Genomic DNA, 24,608 nt, shown 5'->3' with positions numbered 1-24,608 from the left:
GTTCTGAGGAAGAGAAGAGACTCCAGCAGTTTCAAACCCCGTTGCCTAGAGCATAGAACACACCATGCTTCACAGTAGGATAGGACTAGACTTACCTTTTCCTTTTCCTTCCTAGCCTTTGCATTTCTCACCTTATCGTAACTTATCTTGCACTCTCGATGGCTTTCTCTTTCTTTCTCACTTTGTTTACCCTCGGCAAAACTCGCGCGAAAGCATGCACAAATGAAAAAAAAACGAAGCATGGTGATTTAAGAAATGAAGGTTATTTGGTGTGTAATAGCAGGTATTTTTCATATTTGATTAGGTAGTTTTATAAAGGGGATTATGTAGAAGCACTTTAAAAGAACAATATCGTGAAACGAATTTGCGTCATTTACGGATTAAGGTTATTTATTAGATAATATAGATATTTTTCTTCTGCTTTGGCATGTATCGAGGAGACTATTTAGGATTTCATGAAAGAAATATGATTTTGAAATAAGTTGGAATGGGTTGTGTAATACTTTTCAGAGAGAAAATTTGTATTAATGTGCCAATTTTACATTGATGCTAAAAAGGGTGTTCGAATAGAGTATATGTGTGGATAATGACGGCTTTCTAGCATAAAACTCAATTTTTCAACTTTAACCATACCATTATGTTAAGCACGACATTTAACCCAAAAATGGGTTCAGGTTACATTGTTAAGTATTTGACTGGATTGTTCACAGCTACATGAAAGTAGACATTCATTTGAAATTACTATGCAAAATCAATAAATGTACAACATGAAACCCTCGCTAAGAAGAACTGAAAGGGCTTGGAACTTTGGGAATTCGCGTTAAAAATATTCTTCATGTCGGGGTGGCCTTAAGGCTATAAGGCCATATATATCCCTTCCAGGACCGCAGTTTCTGTACGTGTCAACCGAGGGTTTGTCTTAACCGAGTACGTATTACCCAGGGTTTACTACTGTTATGAAAGTGAAATGATGTTTGTCTGTTTATTTCGCAATCATGAGCAAAAAAATGTATTATTTTGATTGATTACAAAATCTCAGAACACTTGAGCATATTCTACAAAATTCCATATTTCGTTACCTCCATGCTATAACTCTCCATCCCCGTGCAGAAATTGCCAGATGTTTGCCTTATTTCCGATTTGGGCCAGAACGGACACACAATTTGGTGGTTGTTAAATTTGGCCCCCTCTAGACCCCGGCTTAACAGCCAAGCTTGCCAGTAGATGGCGCTCCATTAATTTCGGGGACTAAAGTGGATTGACTCCAAATCGCCCAAGTTTCAATGTAAAGTGTCAAGCGTCAGAAATATTTCAATTATTGTTTGTAAAAATGACAAAATAAGTTGGGAAAATACCAAAAGTGAGCACAAGACGAGTGCGTAGGTATAGTATACTTTAAAATATTCCTGAATTACGTGTTGAAAACTATAATAAGTATATTTATTAAGAATGTTAAGATGAAACCTAAGCTCGAAATGAGGTTATTTATTTATAAGAAAAGTAGCAAAGGTAACATTTCATTTTTTGACTGTGAAACGAATTAAATCAACAATGACGTCATAAACATATTGATTTTCACGTATTTTTAGGTGATTTGATACAATCGGAATGTAAATACAACCTTCTTATTTATATTCGCTTTTGTAAAAATAACTTAAAGAGCCAATGCGATATTATAATCCACTTATTTCAAAATAACTTTCCACAATTAAGTTCAATATAAAAATTGAAAGCAACTTAAATTTTAAATTTAAAACCAAAAATATATTGCAAAATACTTAAATGGTTCATCATACACAAATGCTGGCTGTTATATTGCGTCGTTTGACTTTTCCCGTTTGCTCGAAAAAAAGTGTCTGACATACTCCAATTTTTTCATATCGCAGTCTGTTAGATAACCATATATTTATATTATCAAATTTCAGTTAAGGAGGTGATAAATTTGATTAAAATATTATATTATTTAAGAATCCCTTTTAATTAAGAATAAGAAAAATAAATTAATATTGGTCCGATCGGGGCCAGGCCTGGTTATCTCTGGACGCAGCGCTTGGGCCCCGATCGGGTATCGCGTTTCATTTCGAGTCTGGCCCTATCTAGATAGTCTGATTTGAGTCAAATTCTGCCCGATCTGGCCCCGATCAGATCCAAATTGAAATTTCTGCACGGGCTACTGTCTTCGAGAAAATTTGAGCCCTCTGGCTTTGACGCTAAAAAAGTAAGAGAAGTAGAAATGGTAGCTCAATCAATGAAGTATGATTTTAAAGATCAAAATGTTGCACGTTAATAACTTTGAAACGAATATGGCAAAAGAAACTTTACAGTCTTAATAATAGAAAAAATCTTTTTAAAAATCATGATGGTGTTTTAAACATTTTTTAACAAGTTTCCATTGAAAAACTTGCAAAATATTACAAATTTTGAAGAAAATGAAGTCATTTTAAGTAGTTCAATTATCTGTAATTATTTACGATTTGAAAGAAGTATGTATTTCTTTTTCTCTTCGTGCAAATTGCGATGTTCGAAGATATTTTTTTTATATAGTGGAAAGCAAGTGTATAAGAAATTAGCAGGGCACCTTTTTTATATGATCGTCCTCGTCTTTCCTCAACAAAACTTGGAGTCATGTGCTGAGGAAAGACAAGAACGTTCGCATGAAAAAAGGGACCCCGCTGGTTTCTTACACATTGCTTTCCAATATAAAAAAATTGTCTTCAAATATCGCAATTTGTACGAAGTGAAAAAGAAGAACATACATATTTCTTTAAAATTATAAATAATTACAAATAGTTCAACTAAATACCTCTCATTTAAAACACTTCATTATCTTCACTAGGACTAAAGATAGCACAGTTGTACTCCTCAAGGGGGTTGCACCTAATATAAAAGGTCAAGGTACAGAGGCTCGAATTTTCGACAATTCACTACGACCGCTAACTTTTATTTGTACCAACTTAATTTCGATTTTACTTGTTTATAAGAGGTTTAAAAAGGTCTTTTGACAATGGTTACAATAAAACTAATCATTTCTCGATAACAAATTATTTCTCCTTGAGTATTCACCTTAAAAATTATTTTTACAAACGAAAATAAAAATTAAAAAGTATTGTTTGACTTATAGAAGGTCACAAGAGAGCGGGTACCACTCGCCAACTAGTTGCAGCGCTACCAGGCGTGATGTAGTGGATGATTGGTTTTAATACTTTATAAAAACGACTTTTGATTTCATTTGTTGTGTATTTGAAGTCATTAGAAACGAATGAGAAATAAATTCTTTAAAACAAGTGAGTTTAAAAAAAAGTTTTTATTGTAGAAAATAAATAATTACTAATAATAATCGACAAGAGTTTGCAGTATGAACGTGATTAGTAGTGATGATTTTCTTTTTTGATTCTTTTGGTTTGAAATGTAATGATACAGTGAAACCCTTCAATAGGCATCCCTTATATAGCCCTTCCAAGAATTGAAGCCGCTCTGCATGTAGGTACAACAGGAGCTGCAAGGGGTGCGCAGGGTCTGCGTTTGTCACTCAGGCGAGCACTCAAGCGTGAATAAACAAAAGCGGAGCGGGCTATAATGCGTTAGTTTCCACCCACCGTCAGCACACAACGCGGCGCTATACAAGAGTTTCACTTTATATCGAATTAATATATCAAATAATATATTGAAACATTGAAAATGGTGTAGTTTCATTTTCAAATCTTTTCAAATTGTACCATTTGAAAATAATTATATTTAATGGTTGAAAAATAATTAAAACCAATGATTAGTTTGATAATTTATGTTAAATTTTATATTAAAGAATATTATAAATAATAATTAGTATTATTTTTATTTTACTATTATTTAATTTTAACTGCATTCCTTGTATTCTGTAAAATCTCTGAAGGCCTAGAAAATTCAGATTTCTCTGAATTCCCTCAATGTTCTGAAATTCTTAAATTTCAGCGCGTATAATATTGCTAGTTAATGATGATATAATAAACGTTTGTAGAAAATCAGAAATCACACCACCAACCCTCTCCCTCTTTCTTGTCCAGAACTAACTCTGATTTTGAAGAAGTATTCGTTACACTCACAGCATGATAGTTTCTCAAAGACAAACATCTCGAAGAGAAGTAAAAAAAACGTTAAATTTAATTTGTAAAATCTGCCCGCTACGCGGGCACATTCTCATCGCCCGTCGCGCTCGATAATAGGTTACCTCGCGCTTCGCACTTGAACATAATTACACCTCGCACTTCGCGCTCGGATATTTATTATTTGCATTTGAAATGCTTGAAAAAAACTTTGTCAAAAAGATCTCTTTTAGATGGCAGTATTTATATGCGTCTTCATATTCTGAATTGTCTACTTAATTAAGTATAGTCAAAGATTAAGTTTCTCAAAGGCTTTGAGGTACACATTCTCATCGTGACCCTCGCGCTGCGTGCTCGATTTCTGACAGACATTTGTAAACAGGTTTTGTTGGATTTTTTTCTCGTAACTTTCGTCGTTTTTCCACACATTTTTTTTATTTTACTTTTTTCAACGTTATTTTTCACGAATAAAACAAAAAGTACGCGTGCTATCAAGAAGTGATTCTTGACGAAATTGTAAATCTTTTTTGGGATAACCATTTTTGTTAATTCATCTTTTCTTGTATCCTACATAGTTTGTCCACAAAATGAAATTTTTTATTTTCCATTATTTTTTGTGCAATCAAAATTTAAATGTTCGATTTTTGAAGAAAATCCAAAAATTGTTCATGATAATCTTGTAGGGATTTCAAAAAGAAATGTTTTTCTTTTCTTGACTTTTTTTCATATCGTGCGTTTTTAGGCTTCAAATTTTGATTTTCGGTTGATTAAAAAAAAATTTTAAACGCTATAACTCTGAGAATTTTCTTTTTATCGAAAAAAGTCATGAGGATAAATTGTTTGTTCTTTTCAATACTTTTAGAACCTAGAAAATGTGTGTCAAAGATGGACTTGGTTCGTTCATTTTTTCCAGAGTTATCGTGTTTACGGACGGACAGACAGACGCCATCATGAAGACCTGATTTTCGGATTCAGGGGGTCTCGTAACGTGGAGATCCGTTGAAAAAGTGTGATGTCAAATTTCCGACAATTCTAATACTTTCTCAATCATAAATGATGAGAATGTAAAAATCATTATGGAAGTACCGCTCTGAGAGGGAATAAGGGGATTCGCATAAAGAAAGTACTCTGAAATGTGAAGGTAATGCCCAAAACGCAACCACAAACATTCATGATTTTATAATTAATTACCACTTTCTTACATAGAAACCGTTTGGTAAATTTCATTCAGAACATATATAAAACATATATAGAACACATATATAGAACTTATATAAAACTTACGATCCACAACTCAACCAATACTTTCAATCCCATTTTCGTTTAGAGATTTTTTCGAGAGAAAAATCCAAGCTTCTTTTCTAGTTTATTTAAAAGATGCCGCACTTTAAACAAAATTGAAAAGTATTCATTTAAATTAAAAATCGAGGTGAATAATGTTTTTTGGAAAATTATTCTTTTTATTGTAAATGCTGTTATGAAACCTTTCTAAATCCCTCATAAAAAGTAAAATCTAATAACTGTCTCTGAAGTTATGTACAATTAAATGTTAGAGATCCGGCTCAATCGTCAAAAATTCAATGCCGTGTATCTTGACTACTCGTGATGCCAGGGTCAGCCTCTTAACAGAAGATATATATATATATATGCATAATTTATTTTTATTTTTATCACAATCTCTATCACTCTTGCGGCATTAGCCCTGATACCGCTCCACGAAATGCCCCTAGGGAAATAGAGTCAGTTATCTAATATGAGAAGTGCCGCTTAAACCAGAACTTCAAATTCTCGGCAGTTGTTTCTATTGCGCAGTCGAGACCTGACACAGTTTTCCTGGCCTTCGAAAAAGGAACTATGTTTGTTACCAAATTTTCGACATCAGCCTACAAGAATATCACAGCCAAATAGAATGAAAAGAAAGAGAGGTTTAAAGATCTTATAAGGGAGTTGTGACACTTATACCCGGAATATTCTGTTTAGCTTTCACTGGTTAATTGCCTGAGAAGCATCACTGCGTGTCAACAAAATATTGAGATACTTGCGGGGAAAATGCAGAAGGCAGTCGTCCTTCGTTCGCTCCGTGTCCTCGTGGTAAACGAGAATTTTACTGGATCGTCGTATTGAAGCCATCGCAGACCATAATCACCTATCTGACGATCAGCAGACGTGGTTACAGCAGAAACGTCACCCGGAGTTCGCAGGGATCGGGTGCAATTCTGGAGAACCCGCTCCTGGTTAAATCCCGCGGTTATCCTTGTGACAAAATTTTAACTATTTATCCAGAACAAGCAGCCTCATCCAGAAAATTAGTATCTACCTTTTTATGAAATAAAACCAAAAAGAGAAAGAACACAACGTTTTACAGAGCAATACTCTTAAAGCGAAGCCGCACATAAATGACAAGGGACCTAGAAATTCAGTTGATACGAGTATCCTTTGGAACCTTAGTTCTTCTGTTTCTTTGGAATATGTACGTTCAATTCTCTTCATCTTTCTTGTTAGTGTATTCTCTTCTGCCGTTCTGCTCTCACATCAGAATCTGAAGTGCTGCACTTCTTTGCCCATCTTTGCCCCATCTTTTTCCTCTTTCTTCTCTCTTCTCTTATTCTTCAACTTCTTTCTCCTGTGTTCTGTAGTGTACTAGCGCGACCACCGTGAAATATGCACTACTCGGTCTTGTCTAAGTTCATCTTGCGACGCTATGCTACTTCGTGGCGCGACGTTGTACCTATACTTACGATGTCAGAAGAAGAAAAACAAAAAGAGAATGCGGTTGTTCGACGTGGGATCCTGAGGTCTCTTTGATTAAAATCGCTCGGACCCATCGTCGATTTTCTTGCGGAAATTTCATTAATCGAGTTTTCAGGATCACGCACACGACTGCAAGTTTTGCCTTTGAGAAATTGCTCTGGATAAAACAAGCATGGAGTTACTTTAAACCAACCTCCTGATTACGTCGTTTAATCATAATGTAATCTGCAATAGGGTAAGACAGGGAGTTGTTGGCGCTTGCTCGTTAGATTGAAATATTATGATTTCTCTTATATGGATGATTTGTGGGATTACTCATAAAATAAAAGAATTATTAGCAAGATGAATGTTGCAAATGCACATGATTAAACATAAAAACTTTTATTTTCGAATACAAAATTCCTAACGGTAATAATACATTTATCAGTTTGAAACACAGAATTTTAAAATAAAAAAGGTGAGATTTTTATTTTACCCATAACAACCTCAACTGGTAAGATTTTCGTTAAATTAAAATTAAGTAACTGAAATTAATTGAATTTTGAAGTGGTTTCCACGAAAATTAGATTCTGGAATATTTTTAAACAATTCCATGTGACAAAATGCATCTCTTTCAATGCACAGTAATCATTTGAAATAATTTTCGAATTTTTCAGGTAATTCTAGAAAGTCTGAAGATTCTAGAATTTTTGTACACTCTAACGTTAATTGTTTTAATCGTTTTTTTATTTCTGAAATATTGGAACAAAATTTGCAACAAATTTTGCAACAGATTTTGCAACAAATATTATTTTCTTCTTTTATATGTGAGTGTCCGCATGAAAAGTGTCCTTGTGGTCGGTTCAGGTTTAGGAAATATTCGCGTTTTTCTGAGTCGAGGTCAAAATTATAATTTTAGAGATTTCATGTTCGAAGGGAAAATATCAATCTTGTGCTTATGGCACTTCCCAAGTTTAAATGCTATTTTTTACGAATAAAAATTAATTTTTAAACAAATGTAAATGGTTTAGGCTATTATAATTATGTGATAAATATACCATAATTCTATGGATTATGTTGACGAATTTGAGAAAATCGACTTTTTTCCTTATTTCTCTTGCATAAATTGCTTTATTTTACCGTATTTAAAAAAACGCTCTAAGCAGGTCCGAATAAGGCTTCCTGGTTAAGAAATTTAGCCCAAATATCCTAGTTATAATGAAACTGTTTGTCTTTTTTAGAATAAATAATCCATTATTTATTTAGAACTTTAAACGAAGCGCTAAAGAAGACACTTTATACTTTTATTATCCGAACTTTTTCCTTATATATTTTTTCGTTCCACCTTTCCAGTCATGAAAATCATGGAGGTTAATTTAAAATCACTTAACTTCGACGCCATACAAGGGTCATAAAAAGAAATAGCCTAGCTCTCGGCGAGGGATGAGTGAGCAATTGTCCTAAACTGATTATTATTTGTACACAAAAAACTTGTAGTAATACACGAGAGCATGCAATCTCTTGTTGAACGAGAGAATCAGAACACATCACGTCCTGTATAAAAAAAGACCTCGGGGATTTAAAAGACAAGTTAAAAAAAAACTCACGTATTCCACGTTTTTGTGAAGCTGAGAATATAAAGTAATAAAAAGAGATAGAAGATCTCTTCGATGTCACTCGTGATGCTAGCCAAAGCCTAATGATTCAACCGGTCGTAAGAGAGCAAGAATACGAAACTTTTTAAAATTAATTAATTCTGTAAGAAGCTCGTTAAAATAATTTTTTCGTGTTTGAAGCTTTGAGGATTAAAAGTCTGAATTAAAATATATAAAGAAGCACTGTTTTTTTAATGACTAACAAATTTCATTTCCCTCTAAATAGAAATTGATTTCAATTGCTTTCAAGATTTGCATACCTACCAACTTAGGTCTACTAATGATTGATTCAAAAGTCTTCCTTCTCTATGCCCCCTATCGAAATAACAATCTCAATTCTATTTATGTTTGCACATTCTGGCTAAGGAGATGTTTCCTTCTGTTCAAGGAGATGCTATTTTAATAACAATATCAAAAGACACATATGCCCGCGTGCAATAAAGGAAAATACATACGAAATGGAAAGTGGTCGCATTATTCAACAGCGGCTGCGTATATGCCGGTTTACTTCTCGCTGATGAAGTCGCTTTGCATTGGGTCCGTCTGGACCCGTCTTTTCTACAGGAGAATCCACCCATATTTGTCTATTGGCGACAGACAAGAAACTGCTCAAGGAATCGCTCAATTTACATCGCGTACTAGAGTACCTACTAACTACCCATTGCAAATTTTAAACAAAAAATGGTCTGAGGGCCACAAACATTTCACAGAAACATTTCTAACCAGCTATTATAGGCACTTCCAGACAAAGTTCGAGTTTTTAATTTGTAATCTCAGTGTACGTGGGGCACATATCACATCACATCAAAAATTTATCGCTTCCCCATTGACAGGCATACTGATGAAGGGGCCACCTGCACATCCTATTAAAAGCTGAAAAAAATCACCAATAAACGAGAATAGGGCAGAACTTTTACGCACAGAAAAAACTGGCCTCATTTTGAATAAAAAAATTGACTCAAAATTTAGACGCGGAATTTCTCAGTCAAAAAGGACTTAAATTGGGTTGTTAAGCAGAAGAATATTATAGGAAGTTCCAACGGGAACGACTGAAGTAAGTCCAGAAAAAAATGAAAGGCATGAGCAAGTAAGCCAAGCTTTCTTCTGTGTGTTAAGATTCTTCTGCAACATCCGTGTATGTAGTTGTATGTGAAATTCCACAAAAATATGCACAAAAAAGATCTACAAAAAATACCATATCTTTTAGAGTAATCACAATTTAAACCCCTTACATTGATTGAATGCTAATTTGTACAGTGTTTTCAGATTGTTAAAATTTTAGCTTCATTTAACAACTATGAAACAAAAAATTCGAATTTATAGGCAAAATTTTTTTCTACTTCTCGCAAAACATTTATTCATAATTGTTAATAAATTCTGAATAAATACATTACCTTCAGAAAATGGGTACGACCAGCGCGAGAACTATTAAAAAACGCGGCTGATTTTAAACTTTGTTACTCATTTAAAATATAAACTAAAAACTTTGTTAAAAGCAGTTGGATAGCTCATCTCAAAAGTCAAGTTTCAGCAAGTAATTACAGATGTGAGCCGCGAAAGCGATGATCGCAAAGAATGTCTCAAATTTTGTTCTTCAAATTCAACTTGAGCGATGAGTTCAGAAACTTACACTGTTAAAAATGTTATGAATTTTAATACACGTTAATACATAAAGTGTATTTGAAAATTAATGCATTTTTGAATTAAAATAAACTTAATATGCATTTATATGAAACTTATTTACTATGCATACCAAAATTAATATATTTGTATATGAAAACTGAAATAATACCCATGTGTATTAAAATTAAGTGCTAGCACATGCGCCCAGTAGGCACAAAATTTGGCGACCTCTTTACGACATATTTACGACAATTTTACGACGTCCTATGTCCATATCATTAAAGTGTCTTTACGATATCGTAAATAAGTCGTATGATTTGATGGCGTCGCGCAACGCTGCCGGCCTTGGCATGTCAGCTGATGAGTGCTTACAGTGAGTTGCTAGTCGTCCGTTTGAGTGAAAAAGTAAGTTAATGTGGTTAAATTAATTAATTTAGTTCTTCACAATGAAGGCATAAAATAATTCGATCTTTCTGCATAGACTTTTTAAAATTGAAGGCGAAAGTATCGACAATAGTAATATGGTGATTGTGAATTCTCTTTTGTTAAAGCTCCTTCGGCTTTAACAAATACATTCTCATCACGTACTTCGTGCTTCGCACTCGAGTTTATCCCTGAAATTTTATATTATTCCCATAAATGTATATTATAATAATTCGTAACTTGCGCTGTTATTAAAACAGACGAAGTTTCATTGTCCCGATTAAAAAAATACGCATTCTTTTAACAAAAGTTTATTATTCAACGTTTTATTGCAACTTTTGTCGTTTTCCCATAAACTGAATTTGCTCATTTTTAATGTTTTATTTATGATTTAAACTTTAAACATATGGTCTACTGAGCAGCCTTGCCTTAGCATGAAAAGATGTAACTTTTGGATTTTCCATTATTTTTTATGCTGTCAAAATTTAATTTTTGTTTTATCAAGACATTTAAAAAAATTGTTATGATAATCTTCTAGGGCACTTAGAAATCAAACTTTTTCTTCTTTTGCCATTTTTTCATATCGTCCGTTAATTGTCTCAAAAGGTTTATTTTCGTGTGTTTTTTGGAATTTTGTAAATGCTATAACTCTAATAATTTTAAATTTTATAAAAAAAGTCATTAGATAATTTGTTCTAATTTTTAAATACTATAAATCACCGTACAGAGAATTCTTGAATTTTTGAAAAAATGGTCTCAAAAATATTCAACAGGTGCTCACTTTTTAAATTTTTACCCATAATGGTTAACTAACGAACTTGGCCTTTAGTTTAGGACACGAAAAGAGTGTGCCAGAGGCCAATCTTATAGAATTATTTTTTCAAAAGTTATTTTACGCATATCGAATACCTTCTCGGATGAGAATGTAAAAAAACCTTTGATAAAATTTTTTTGCTCTACCTTCGTTGAAAAAATGTTATCTATTTATTTTGGCTTCGCTTGTGTCGTGTGTCGAAAAGGTTAATTTTTGTATTTTCAATGTTTTTTGATAAAAAAAAACAAGAACTATGTGTCCTATAAAAAAGTGATGAATAACAAATTTGTAGATATTTTTGGGGTGCACAATATTTGTCTTAACATTTTTACATTCTCATAATTTATGATTGAGAAAGTATTAGAATTTTCGGAAATTTGACATCACCCTTTTTCAACGGATCTCCACGTTTCGAGACCCCCTGAATCCGAAAACCAGGCTTTTACGATGGCGTCTTTCTGTCTGTCCGTCCGTCCGTGAACACGATAACTCTCGAAAAAATAAACGAATCAAATTCGTCTTTGGCACACTTTTTTTAGGTCCTAAAAGGAAAGACGAATTCGTGAACTAGCTATTTTTGATAAAAATTCAAAAAGTGAGCGCATTTTGAACATTTTTGAGACCACTTTTTTCTGAATTTGAAAATTATATGTACGGATATTTATAGTATTAAGAAGAACAAACAATTTATCCTAATGACTTTTTTCGATAAAAAGAAAATTCTCAGAGTTATAGCGTTTTAAGAATTTTTTTAATCAGCCGAAAATCAAAATTTGAAGCCGAAAAACGCACGATATGGAAAAAAGTCAAGAAGAGAAAAATATTTCTTTTCGCAAGCCCTACAAGATTATCATAACCAATTTTTGGATTTTCTTCAAAAATCTAAAATTCAAATTTTGATTGCACAAAAAATAATGTAAAATAACAAATTCCATTTTGTGGACATACTATGTCGGATATGAAAAAAGATGAATTAACAAAAATGATTATCCGAAAAAAGATCTACAACTTTGTTAAGAATCAATTCTTGATAGGACGCGTACTTTTGTTTTTATTCGTGAAAAATAACGTTGAAAAAAAAATAAAATAAAAAAAATGTGTGGAAAAACGATGAAAGTTACGAGAAAAAAATCCATCAAAACCTGTTTACAAATGTCTGTCGGAAAACGAGCGCGCAGCGCGAGTGTCACGATGAGAAGGTGTACCCCAAAGCCTTCAGAGCTTTGAGAAACTTAATCTTTGACTATACTTAATTAAGTAGACAATTCAGAATATGAGGACGCATGTAAATACTGCCATCTAAAAGAGATCTTTTTGATAAAGTTTTTTTCAATCATTCCAAATGCAAAGAATAAATATCCGAGCGCGAAGCGCGAGGTGTAATTATGTTCGAGCGCCCTAGGCGCGCTCAAACTTGTACACAGAATTTTTGAATCATGAAAAAATGAGTACTCAAGAATTTTCAAAATGAGCTCACTTTTAGTATTTTTGTCCAAAATCTCTGACTAACGAAATTGGAATTTAGCTTAGGCCATTAAAAGAGTGTAACAAAAGCCAATCTAATAGAGTAATTTTTTCAAAAGTTATCGTGCTCACGGACAGACATAACGACAGACAGATAGACAAATTCGTAAAAACCTGTTTTTCGGATTTTTATCAAAACTAGGGGGTTCAAATTTTATACAAATCTAATACCTTCTCTGATGAGAATGTAAAAATGATTTATGTGTCATGAATAATTTGTTGATAGTTCTATTTTTAGTTTTATTCATAAAAAATTGTATCAAAAACATGAAAAGTTAATTTTTTTAAAACCCCACACACCAGACGAAAAATAAATTAAAAGACAAAAGTTGTGGTAAGAATGTGCCCACGCAGCGGGCTCATTTTTTTAAAATGTTAATGATGTTTTTCATAAATAAAGCCTAAACTACACATCCTATCAAAAAGTTGTTGATAACAAATTTGTAGATCTTGTTCAAATGCACAATTTTTTTCATTAATCTTTTACCGTATTTTGCACAGTTTGGTCGAAAAATGTAATTTTTGGATTTTTCATTATTTTGTGTGCTGTCAAAATTTGAATTTTTGATTTTTCAAGAAAATTCAAAAAGTTCTTATGATAATCTCGTAGGGCATTCAAAAAGGAACATTTTTCTTCGCTTGACTTTTTTTCATATCGTGCGTTATTTGGCATAAAATGTTCATTTTCGTGTGTTTTTCGGATTTTTTTGGAATCAGCTTGGTAATTTTTTATTTTTTGAAAAAAGTCATTAGGATAAATTATTTGTCTTTTTGAATACTATGAATAACCGTACAAAGAATTTTTGAATTTTGAAAAAGTGGTCTCAAAAATATTCAAAATGTGCCCACTTTTGAAATTTTTATCCAAAACGGCTGGCTAACGAACTTGACCTTTATTTTGGGACACTAAACAAGTGTAACAAAGGGCAATCTAATAGATTAATTTTTTCAAAAGTTATCGTGTTCACAGACAGACATACAGACAGACATACATACAGGCAGACATACATACAGACATATATATAGACAGACACATTTGTAAAAAAAACCTGTTTTTCGAATTCAGGGGGTCTCAAAACGTGGACATTTGACAATAACTGGGGGGAGGGGTCAAATTTTACACAAATCTAATACCTTCTCTGATGAGAATGTAAAAATCCCCGTCGTGTCGTGTACTTGTTAGTACGAGAGCCCTTTGCTACTTGTTTGATTTGCATTCACTTTAATCCGTTTTTTCTCTTAAACTCATTTTCGGTCGTAAGGCTGGTACCTTTGTTCCAAGTCATATATAGATAACCTAAGATATGTTCATGTATTGGAAGTTTTTTAAGATACGTTTATTAAGTTTAAAGTACCACCAAATATGAAAGTTCAAACACACATTTGAAATTTAATACACATGTGTATGAAATTTAGTACACATGTTTATTAAATTTAATACAAATGTATATTGAATTTCAGATGTGGTTTTAAACTTTTAAATGTATTGGTATCTTAAATTTAATACACATATCTGAAAAAAACTTCCAATACATGTGTATTAAACTTAATACAGGAATTTCTAACAGTGTATTAAAAAAACCTTAAGATGTACAGAATGTAATTGCTGACCAAGCAATATCCAAGCTTTTCTGCATCAAGTCGTCGTTTCTCCAAAACCCGTTAAAACCCAAAAGGATCTACAAATTCTTTATTTAAAATTTTTAGATAAGGCAATGTGGTACATTTAATCTGGAAATGTGGAAATGTCTACAGTATTATTAAAATAATATTTTATTTGTTTTAAAAAATGTAGTCAAATGTAATTTGGATTCAAAGTGAACAATTGGTAGATTAGAAATCACACATATTTTGAATTAGCCACAGTCCTATACAAAAGAAACCATACAAATTATTTTGAAATATATGTTATAATATAAGAATTGAAAGAATTTGTTTGACATTAGGAAAGGCTTTATATGCAGATTTTACCAGTACTTTAAAACTGCAATGAAAGATAATACTCGTAATTCTATGTTTTCTTTTTACATTCTTTGAATAATACGATTTTGAGCTGAGAAAGCTGGCAAAACTTCAAAGGAAGTTAAGCGTAAGGCATAAAAATGGAAATAAATATATCTGCGCTTGCATATAATTTCTTGTTGTTAAGAACTGAATAATTTTAAGAAGATGGTTTCTTCCATGCATGGAGCGAAAATGCTTTCCATAATAGTATAATGACAGGTTAAGCTTCAGATAACACCATACTAGAAAGTCAACTGCCTAAGAAGTATATGGTTGTATCTTCATCCCAAAAGTCTACTGATTATAAAATCTTTGAAGAAAACGCAATGGATAATGTCTATGATGATTTATAAATTGCACCCTGACAGTCATAAATTGAGAATAATTTGAGCGGTGATAATATATCCTATTACCGGAGTAGTGAAATTGCTTTCTAGGTTGAAAGTTCCGATATGCGTTCAAAGTTTGTGCATTATCATACTTGTCACATGGGGACTGCCTGGATATGGATAATTAAGAAAAACCCAAAAATAAACTTATCGACTTTTATTTGAGCATATGGTGTTTCTCTTGAAATACGTATCGGGTGGAATGGCAATGTCAAAAGGAATCTCGACAACAGAAATCATGTTTCGTAAAAATTTATGCCAACGTTAAGTGTACCGTTTAGACTACATAAATTATATTTAAGATAATTATTTGTTCTTTAATGCTATATCGAAAAAACTTTTTGAGAAAGCAATCCAATCAACATTTGTAAGAATTTTGAACCAAATAAAATATAGCTTTTATAGTCCTTTTATCCCTATTCAAAAAATTTTAAAAGTTAAGGGAAATTAGTAATTTAGTCTTACTTGTTTTATGTACGGTACGTTAGTAAGCTTTTATTTGGGATCTTATTGAGATTCCATTGGCAATCTTTTTTCAGGTTCGCCTTGGCATCACAAAACTATTTTTAACGTAAATCGCAGGTTCTATAATAAATGCATGTTTGTGAGGACAAGACCGGAAACAATCGTATTCAACGACAGGTCCTACAAGTTTATCCGTTTCTCAGAAGACGAAACGTAATTGCCTGCTCTTTAGTCTGCGCTAATTGATCCCTGAAGTCGATCTTTTATGCCATCCGCGAAGAGATTACAATCCCTGATCGCTGGTGAACGCGGTAATTAAAGATAATGAAATGTTGCACAGCACAGTATTGAGTGTAGTAGCTTTTTCTTGAACAATATGTAGTAGCACGCTTCAAAACGAGGGTTTACCGACATAAAAACAAGATTGGCCTTATATGAAGCGCTGCTAATAATTAATATCAATAAATTTTTCATACCTCAGGTTGTACATCATCAATCGTCAACTTATCATCAACGTAAGCTTGCACCTTCAGCTGATGAGATGATCAATCTTTAGTATCAACTTCACGATCTAAGTATGCACTTTTCTTTAATTATAAAATTAATACTTTTTACATTTTCTTTAGAGATGCTCAAGATGACAAGTTTCTTTCATATCACTGATCTTCGATTGCGACGATCCACAGTTCGGCAAAAAAAGTGCCAGTGCAGAAATTGATTTTCAGATAAGAATTTTGATTGAATTTAAATGCTTTTTTTAAAGAAAAAAAAAGTCAAATTCTGCATAAAGTTGTTAATCTGATTGAAAAAACAAATTAGTATTTTAACAATTTATAAGCAAAAACAGTTTATGAACTGAATTTCTGGAAGGTACTTAATAATTTGTTGATCTGATACATATACTTGTGATGGAATAGTCTTTCTTGTCTCATGTATTCATGAACTAAAAAGTCCAGTTTTTTCCATGGAATTAATTGCTACTCGCTCATGAACATATCCTTGTTATTACATTTGGCCTTCCTTGTTATTACAATTTTAAGCGGCTGTTTTTTTTTGGGTAGCATATATGTAGTACCCTTGAGCATATAGCCTAGCATCAGATGTGGGTATTTAAGGACCTTCTGAAATACTTATTCTCTTCGTTTACTGCTGACATTCGCCAAACTAATTTCATGTTTGCCCAGGACGAACCACGTGGAGGTTGTCAGTCAGATTAGCATCCCTTACTTTATATACACTATATACAATTTATACAACTATACATGTACAACTATATACATCCTATAATAATAATTTAACAGAACATATTTGCACTGTATACATACACGATACCCAAGAATTTACATGCATAGACTTCATATGCACAAAACAAAATATATATATATATACACACACACATACACACACACACACACATATATATATATATATACTGTTTTCATCGATGACAGAATGAATTTTCTGTTAAGTGAATAAATCACTGAGGATCTAAGCTGATGATCTATCTGCTGCTTCATTCTGTCAACAATTTCGTCTGAGAATTATTGATCTGATCGGAGTTCTTTTCCGAACTGGTTCTGCAAAAAAGCTGCGATTCTAAAGTACATCTCAATTTTTGGAAGCAATTTGTTGTCGATCACTTTGTCTAGGAGACGGTACTTCTGTTTGATGATACCGTGAACTGCTTCCACTGTTCAACGAATTTTAGTCACGAATCGAGATTCATTGGGTTCGGCAATTGACAATTGACGTCGTATTCCTTTCAGGGCTGGCATTAATACAATAAAACCTTCCATCTGCAAAAAATCTTTCACGTCTCGGAAACCGCAATCAAGTACGAAGATATCTCCGTTTTTCATAAGTGTACACAGATCATTGGACTCATTGATAACGGATTTCATTATTGTAGCATCATTTTGTTGTGCCGTATACGGTCCAAGAATGTCGATTACAAACCCAGTAGTTGTACAAATCGTGAAAGGTTTACAGAGTGGGCTCTTCTTGTGTCCTGAAAATGACTTTCTTTGGTACTCGTTGTTGCTGCTTTTCTGATGATCAGCATATGTAACATCACAAATCAGCATTAGATTATCATCTGAATTGTACAACTTCTTTGCAATTTCCGCAGAATTTCAGTCCATTAGATCACGTCTAGATGTACCACGGAATCCAAAGTGAGAAGGAAGTACATCTTTTTCAAAAGGCTTTATTATGGATGCGGTATATTCTGAAACGAGCTGTTCTTGATTAAGTAGCAGAATAGATGCAATCCTTTTGTTTGAGTTACCTGTTCGTAGTTTAAGCAAAAATAATACTAGAGCTTGTGTTACGGTCCAAGTCTGTCTGTCTCGCATTGATGTCAACATTTCTCGTAATTCAATGACATTATCCCAGGTTAAACCAGTGAATAAATTTAATTCTTTTTCAGGTAGAGAAAAATCTCCGATTCTGTCAAGAATAGTAGTCTCACATTCACGTAAGACCTTTTAATGAAACGGACAGTTCCGAAAGCTTAAGATCTGTGAAGTTCGAGTTCGCTTGTAAAAGACGAAGATCTCTATCGAAAAACCGCTTCTTGATCAGATGTTCACGACAACACCGGTTACCTTCTGCAATAAATATCTTTTTTTGAACGTAAGATTGTTTGCGAGCCTCTGGTGGAACTACTGTTAAATCTTTTGCTTTATGGCATATACAACAGTATTTTTGCGTGGAAGCGGTTCTTGTGATTTGCATATGAACATGTTCTTGGTTGTCTATGGTTTTACATCTTAAATCTGCATGAAACATCGGATCTTCGGTATCCAATTTTGATAGAACATTTTTGGCATCAGATTCTGAAGATGATTCTCTAACAAAACCTATAGCAGAATCCTTGTTTTCATTGTTTAACTTCCTGCGTTTGTACATGAGAACACGACAGCGTCCACACAGTACGTCGTTGATGGCGATTTGTTTGTCTAGAGCGAAAGAGAAAGCAATTGCTTCGTTTTCAGTTTGAACTACTTTTCTTTTGCTAGGTACGGTTTTCATGAACTTATAGCAAGAAATACATTTCAGATTTCTCGGATTCTGAACGTTATGAGAATCCATCATATCGCTTTTGGAATTGAGTAAATATACTAATGAGAACAATAACGCCTCTTTTAAAAAGCAACGACGTCTTCTGGTAATTAAATGCAGACAAATAACGCTTATATATCTATGTGAAACTGACAGTTATGATATACGACAATTGCACTTGTCGGCACACAACAAGAACAAAATGAAATCGTTTCGTGATAAGTTGAAGGGTACAACACGTTAAAACTATAGATGCACGTATAGCAATTGAGCTTGGATGAACATCGTCACAAGGAACTGAGATCATTCCGCAATTAAACATAAAAGTAAATCACAAATAAGAGTACAGTAAATGTGAGCATGAATGAGCGTACAATTATTGAAAATGAATCGAAACACTTAACAATCAGTTGTCACTCTCAAGCGGGGCAACAGTTTTGTGCATATGAAGTGTATATATGTAAATTGTTGGGTACCGTATAGGTATATATTGCATATAGTGTATAAATGTTTTGTTAAGTTTTTAATATAGGATGTATATAGTTGTATATAGTGTATATAGTGTATATAAAGTAAGTAATGCTAATCTGACTGACGACATCCACGTGGTGCATCCTGGACAAACATGAAATTGGTTGGCGAATGTCAGCAGCAAACGAAGATAATAAGTATTTTCCTATCTAATTAGAATCAACTGACACTGTGACTAGGGAAGTCACGAGAAAATGTGTTTTTGAACGGATAATGCTGTTGCATTTGGTTTTATCACACTATTGCGCATAAATTATTGCGCTATAAGGTAAAAATTAAGTTTGCCCCTTATTCTTACGGAATTGCACACATATGAGGGGCCAAAAAGTAGTTTTTATTTTCTTTAACTATGAAGTAATACCCCGATCATTTACGAAAAAATATATATTATACCCTTGAAAGTGAGCATGATATAGGGGAAAAATGGTTGGTGTACCAAAAGCACTTCCTGAAAAAAAAACTATTTAAAAATTTTAATAATTTTTTTTATCCCCTTATATTTAACAGAATTAGTTTTTGAATTTTTTTCTGAACCTATTTAGAACCTCCTATAATATATATTTTAACCATCACAATCGGTTCAGTTGTTTTCGAGAAAATTGAATTTTTTTATTTTTCAAAATCTTTTTATAACTTCTGTAAACAATTTTTTTTCAGTTGATACTTGGAGCAAATTTATCTTATAGGGGGAGCCACTTACCCCCGAAATATGGGTCACATCCTGGCGGGGGCACCCAGACCATGCTTATCCTCCTACGGCCTTTAAATTGTACGATTTCTTTCTAATTATCGTTTGGTCGAAACGGCGAAAATTTAATACAAATTGGAAGAGAGAAGCGAAAACCTCGTGCGTTCAGAGCTGATAACGAAATTTCGCAAAAGTAAAATAATTGTTCTAATTAACTTTGAAATACTTCTTACAATTAGTGTAGTAACGTTGAACCATAATTATTGAGTTCTTTTCATCAATAAATTGGATTAAGTGAAAGTGTCTGCCTTCTCAATGAATTCGCCTTCTAGGTAGATTAATTCGCAAAGTATTCCGGCAAAATGTAAAATTAAGAGAAAATTACATTGTGAGAAAAGGGCTTCAAAACAAAGTTAATTTGAATTAGTAACAACGGCCGTCAGTGCCTTAGTGATGATTTTCATCAATTTCAAGGAGCGAAAAAAATCTGTATATGGTTCTGTGAGTGAAAAGGAAACATCATCTGGAAAAGTCCTACAAAAAGTTATGTTTCGATAAGTGAAAAATGGTTCATTTGAACAAAATTAACAGAAGACTTTTGTGGAAAATATGCGCGGATTAAGAATAACGCATGCGCAGTCAATACTAACTTCGGAAGGTTTGAGTATGCCTTCCCCTCTCAATGGGTTCAGACGTCTTCACTGAAAAAACGATATTCTAATTTAAAAAATGTCTCACTAAGTTGAAGAATATTGTCAACTTAAATAGGCACCAATAATATATTCTTAATATAAAATGGAGGCCCCCTTACCTTAAGAATATATATTCTTGTCTAATATTATGAAAGATATTTATTTATTTGTATGTTGTACTTAGCACTTTTCTTGAAAGCAAAACACTCAATGCCCAAAATTACAAAAAAAGGAACTGACCTGAAAGCACGTGGCACGAAATATTAAAAGAAATTATTGAACAGAGAAAGGCGCATTTTCCATTGCGCATTTATTCTTCCCCAATAATATTCTTATTCTAAGAATATTTTCTCCCTTTGGTTAGAACATGCCAGTAAGAATATGACGCTCTTAATATTAGAATACCATTTTTTCCATGTTGCATTTGAATACCATGATAAACATTTTTTTTATCAAATAACAGTTGTCTCACTTCAATATTGATTTCTCCTCAACATCTGAAACATAAGAAACTGAACTTTAGCGTGTCTCTTGACCGTGCATACCCTATATACCGGCATCTATGCCTTAAAAGTCTCTACACGGAAAAAACGATATTCTAATATTAAGAGCATCATATTCTTACAGGCATATTCTAACCAAAGGGAGAAAATATTCTTAAAATGAGAATATTATTGCGGAAAGAAAAATGCCCCTTGCTGTGTTCAATAATTGCTTTTAATGTTTCGTGTCACGTCCTTTCAGATCAGTTCCTTTTTTTGTAATTTTGGACATTGAGTATTTCACTTTAAAGAAGAGTGGTAAGTACAACATACAAATAATTAAATACCGAGACATTACCTCTATAGTCTAAGGTTAACTATACCTTCTTATCATATAGACAATAATAATTTAAAAAGAATATATATTCTCAAGATAAGAAGGCCTTCATCTTACATTAAGAATACATTCTTGGCGCCTATTTAACTTGCAAATATTCTTCAACTTAGTGGGAAATTTAAAAATTAGAATATCGTTTTTTCAGTACATCTAGTATTTACTCTCGTAAACACGTGTAGTCTTAAATTGAATTACATTTGAATTAAATTTATTGACCTTAGTATTTCCTATTGTAAACAAGTGTAATATGTAGGAACTTATCATTCACTATTGTGAGCTAACAAAGAAGAATAATATTTCGTAGAATTTAAGAAATTTAAATTAGATTAAAATCCGAATTAAAAATCCTACTTAACGTCCAATAATCAAATTGATGCAAAACCCTTTAAAAAAAATAAGAATCCAAAGATCAAATTTGGACCACAACCGTTGTGGTCCAAATTTGGTAGTTGGATTCCTGTTTTTTTGTTTAACAGGAGTTTGCATCAATTATATTTCTCAGTAAAAAATTAAGCGAGTACATTTTGTGCACTATCGTGGACAAGTGTAGTTCTCAAACACATTTTTTCACTATCGTAAACTAGTTTTAGGAAAATTTTAATTCTCTGTGAATAGTTCAAAGAACCAGAATTAAGTTTCCATGAACATGGATACCTTGATACAAGAACCAGGTTTTATTTTCAGTAAGATAAGTAGATCAGTTTCCGCCTTACAAGAAATCGATGCAGGGAAAGCATCGATAGCAGTGGCAGAATGTAGTAAAAAATATTTCTGGAAACATGGAAACAATACGAGATGAACGAGATTCAAATTTCAGGTTTTGTAACAACTAATAAACCTGATAAGTCAAAGTATGCATATTTTTCAAATAATGAATTTTGTGAGGCTGAACAAGAACTTTTCATGGCTCTTGATTTTTGCAATGAAATGGTATTTGGTTTAGCACAGGAAAGTGTTATTAATTTTACCTCTAATAATAAGAGTACTAACGCTTCTAGCTTAAATAAAATTTATCATGGATATGGTTTAAAGTTGCATGATATCGAGCTTTCTCGCTTTTTTGGTGAGTACTTAGACAGGCCAAATTTTCAAGATTTTTAGAAGTCTGCTATTGATCAAAACCCAAGGTTACATAAAGTTCAGATACTTTATTTTCTGAAAACAAAACTTTCGAGTGAAACTTAACAAAAAAAAAACATATTTCTACCTCAAAAGCTAACACCGAGATAGCTTTGGAAGCTCTGAGAAATCGGTATAATCAAATTGTGCTCTACAAGATAATTCTAATATGTAACGAGACTTCTAGATTTGAAAATGTTGGGAATAATTCTGATCTGTAATTCAAATAATGAATAATTAAATACAACAGCTACTAATGCGTCGCTAAGTTCGTGGTGCTCACAAAGTAGTACGACCTTGTTAGTTACTGCCAAAATTAAAATGCGTGCACAAAATGGTCGAGAAGTTATTGTAAGGGTTTTTCTCGATCAAGGGTCTGCTGTTACTTTTGTTTCAGAATCATTGGTAAGCTTATTGCGACGTAAGAGCACTTCTGTATTAATGGGAGTTCCTGCGACTGGTGAAGTCTTGATTGAGGTGACAAAAGCGTTCGTAGATTTGATTATTTCGCCAGTAAATAATGATGAAACTAAATATCCAATTACTGCCTATACCTTGCGTCGCCTAATAAATTATAGCCCTTAAAATTTTTTAATCAATTCTACATATGATTACATTCACACCCTTCATCTAATAGATCATGAATCCTTTAGAGGACAAAAAATCGAAATAGTAATTGGAGCCGACTCTTATGGCTCGCTTTGGTTGCCAAGGCTGTGTCAAGGACCTCCTGGATGTATAACACCGCAGTCTGCAATATTCGGATGGATTCTATCGGGTTCCATCGCAAACAAAAATTCGCAAACAAATTCGAGTCTTATAATTAATCCTGTTTCAAATTTGTCGTATATTCATTTTAATCTTCCGAGATTCTGGGAATTAGAAGGCATTCCGAAGCAATCCATTCACTCCGAAGAAGAGCCTCTTTGCGAAAAAGACTTTTCTAAAACGCAATAGCGTCATCAAGAAGGACGTTACTTTGTATGCCTTCCTATAAAAGTAGAATCTCTCGATTCTCTTGGAAAATTCTTACCAGAGCCTTCTCTGCGCTCTACAGCGCAGAAAGAGGGCTCGTCAAAAATTATAATTCAGCTAAGAAATACGAAGAATTTCTTCACGAGTACGAAGTCCGAGTACTCTGTATTATGCGATGAAGCTCAGGGGATTGTAAACAAACTCTTTTGAGTTTCCCAATAGTATATTTGCCTCATCATCCTGTAATTCGAGAGTCCAGTAGCATTACTCCCGTTTGATTAGTTTTTATTGAATCTATTTTCACTTCGTGTGGAAAATCCTTAAATGATTCACTCATGGCTGGTCCAAAACTCCAGAATGAATTGACAACTGCCATGTTTCGATTGAAAAATTATCGTTTCGAAATGAAGGCAGATGTGAGCAAAATGTTTCGTCAGATTGTAGTAAACCTGAAAGACAAAGAATAGTCTATCTCCGCGGACCTTCTAGACAATTGGTTGAATATCAATTGATAACCTTTACCTATGTAATAGCGTCGTCCCCTTTTTTGGCAAATAGAGTTCTGAAACAATTCGCAGAAGACAAAGCTTCTAGCTTTCTAGATGTCAGTGTCATCCCTAAACCCAATTCTATGTAGACAATGTCTCGTTTGGATCGGATAACGTAGATCCGGCCTGACATCTGCAAAAGAAACTAACGATGTTATTAGAAAAAGTCAGAGAGTGATCTTAGGGTAGCTAAATTAAAACAACCTATGCCTAAGAACAGGATAGTCAGCTTCGATGAACATGAAGATAAAACAAAAAAAGTATTAGATTTAAGATGGTATCCAAACTGAGACTGCATTTTATTCTCAGCAAATACGCAATACGATGGAGTTGCAACCATACGAAAAGTTCTTTCTCGTATAGTCATACTTTCTGATCCTCGTCTATGGTTAGCTCCCATTATTATT

The 24,608-nt window shown here is 33.1% G+C and overlaps 1 protein-coding gene and 1 long non-coding RNA gene across 2 annotated transcripts; one reads left to right on the top strand and one right to left on the bottom strand.

The window, feature by feature from the left end:
- Positions 1–6,097: 6,097 nt before the first annotated feature.
- Positions 6,098–6,745, bottom strand: LOC117176612. Its single transcript, XM_033366866.1, has 2 exons — positions 6,397–6,745; positions 6,098–6,332 (listed from the first exon to the last, which is right to left on the bottom strand). The coding sequence occupies exons 1-2, from the start codon at positions 6,567–6,569 to the stop codon at positions 6,098–6,100; spliced, it is 408 nt and encodes a 135-aa protein (XP_033222757.1). The 5' UTR covers positions 6,570–6,745.
- A 3,668-nt stretch (positions 6,746–10,413) lies between these two features.
- Positions 10,414–20,169, top strand: LOC117177496. Its single transcript, XR_004467701.1, has 3 exons — positions 10,414–10,492; positions 16,188–16,281; positions 19,958–20,169. It is a non-coding gene; the product is annotated as an uncharacterized LOC117177496 (long non-coding RNA).
- The last annotated feature ends 4,439 nt before the right edge of the window (positions 20,170–24,608 follow it).

Source organism: Belonocnema kinseyi, chromosome 7, assembly GCF_010883055.1.
Source record: "Belonocnema kinseyi isolate 2016_QV_RU_SX_M_011 chromosome 7, B_treatae_v1, whole genome shotgun sequence".
Classification (NCBI taxonomy): Eukaryota; Metazoa; Arthropoda; class Insecta; order Hymenoptera; family Cynipidae; genus Belonocnema; species Belonocnema kinseyi.
The sequence above is the reverse complement of the archived record's forward strand: the minus strand, read 5'-3'. Positions and strand labels throughout refer to the sequence as shown.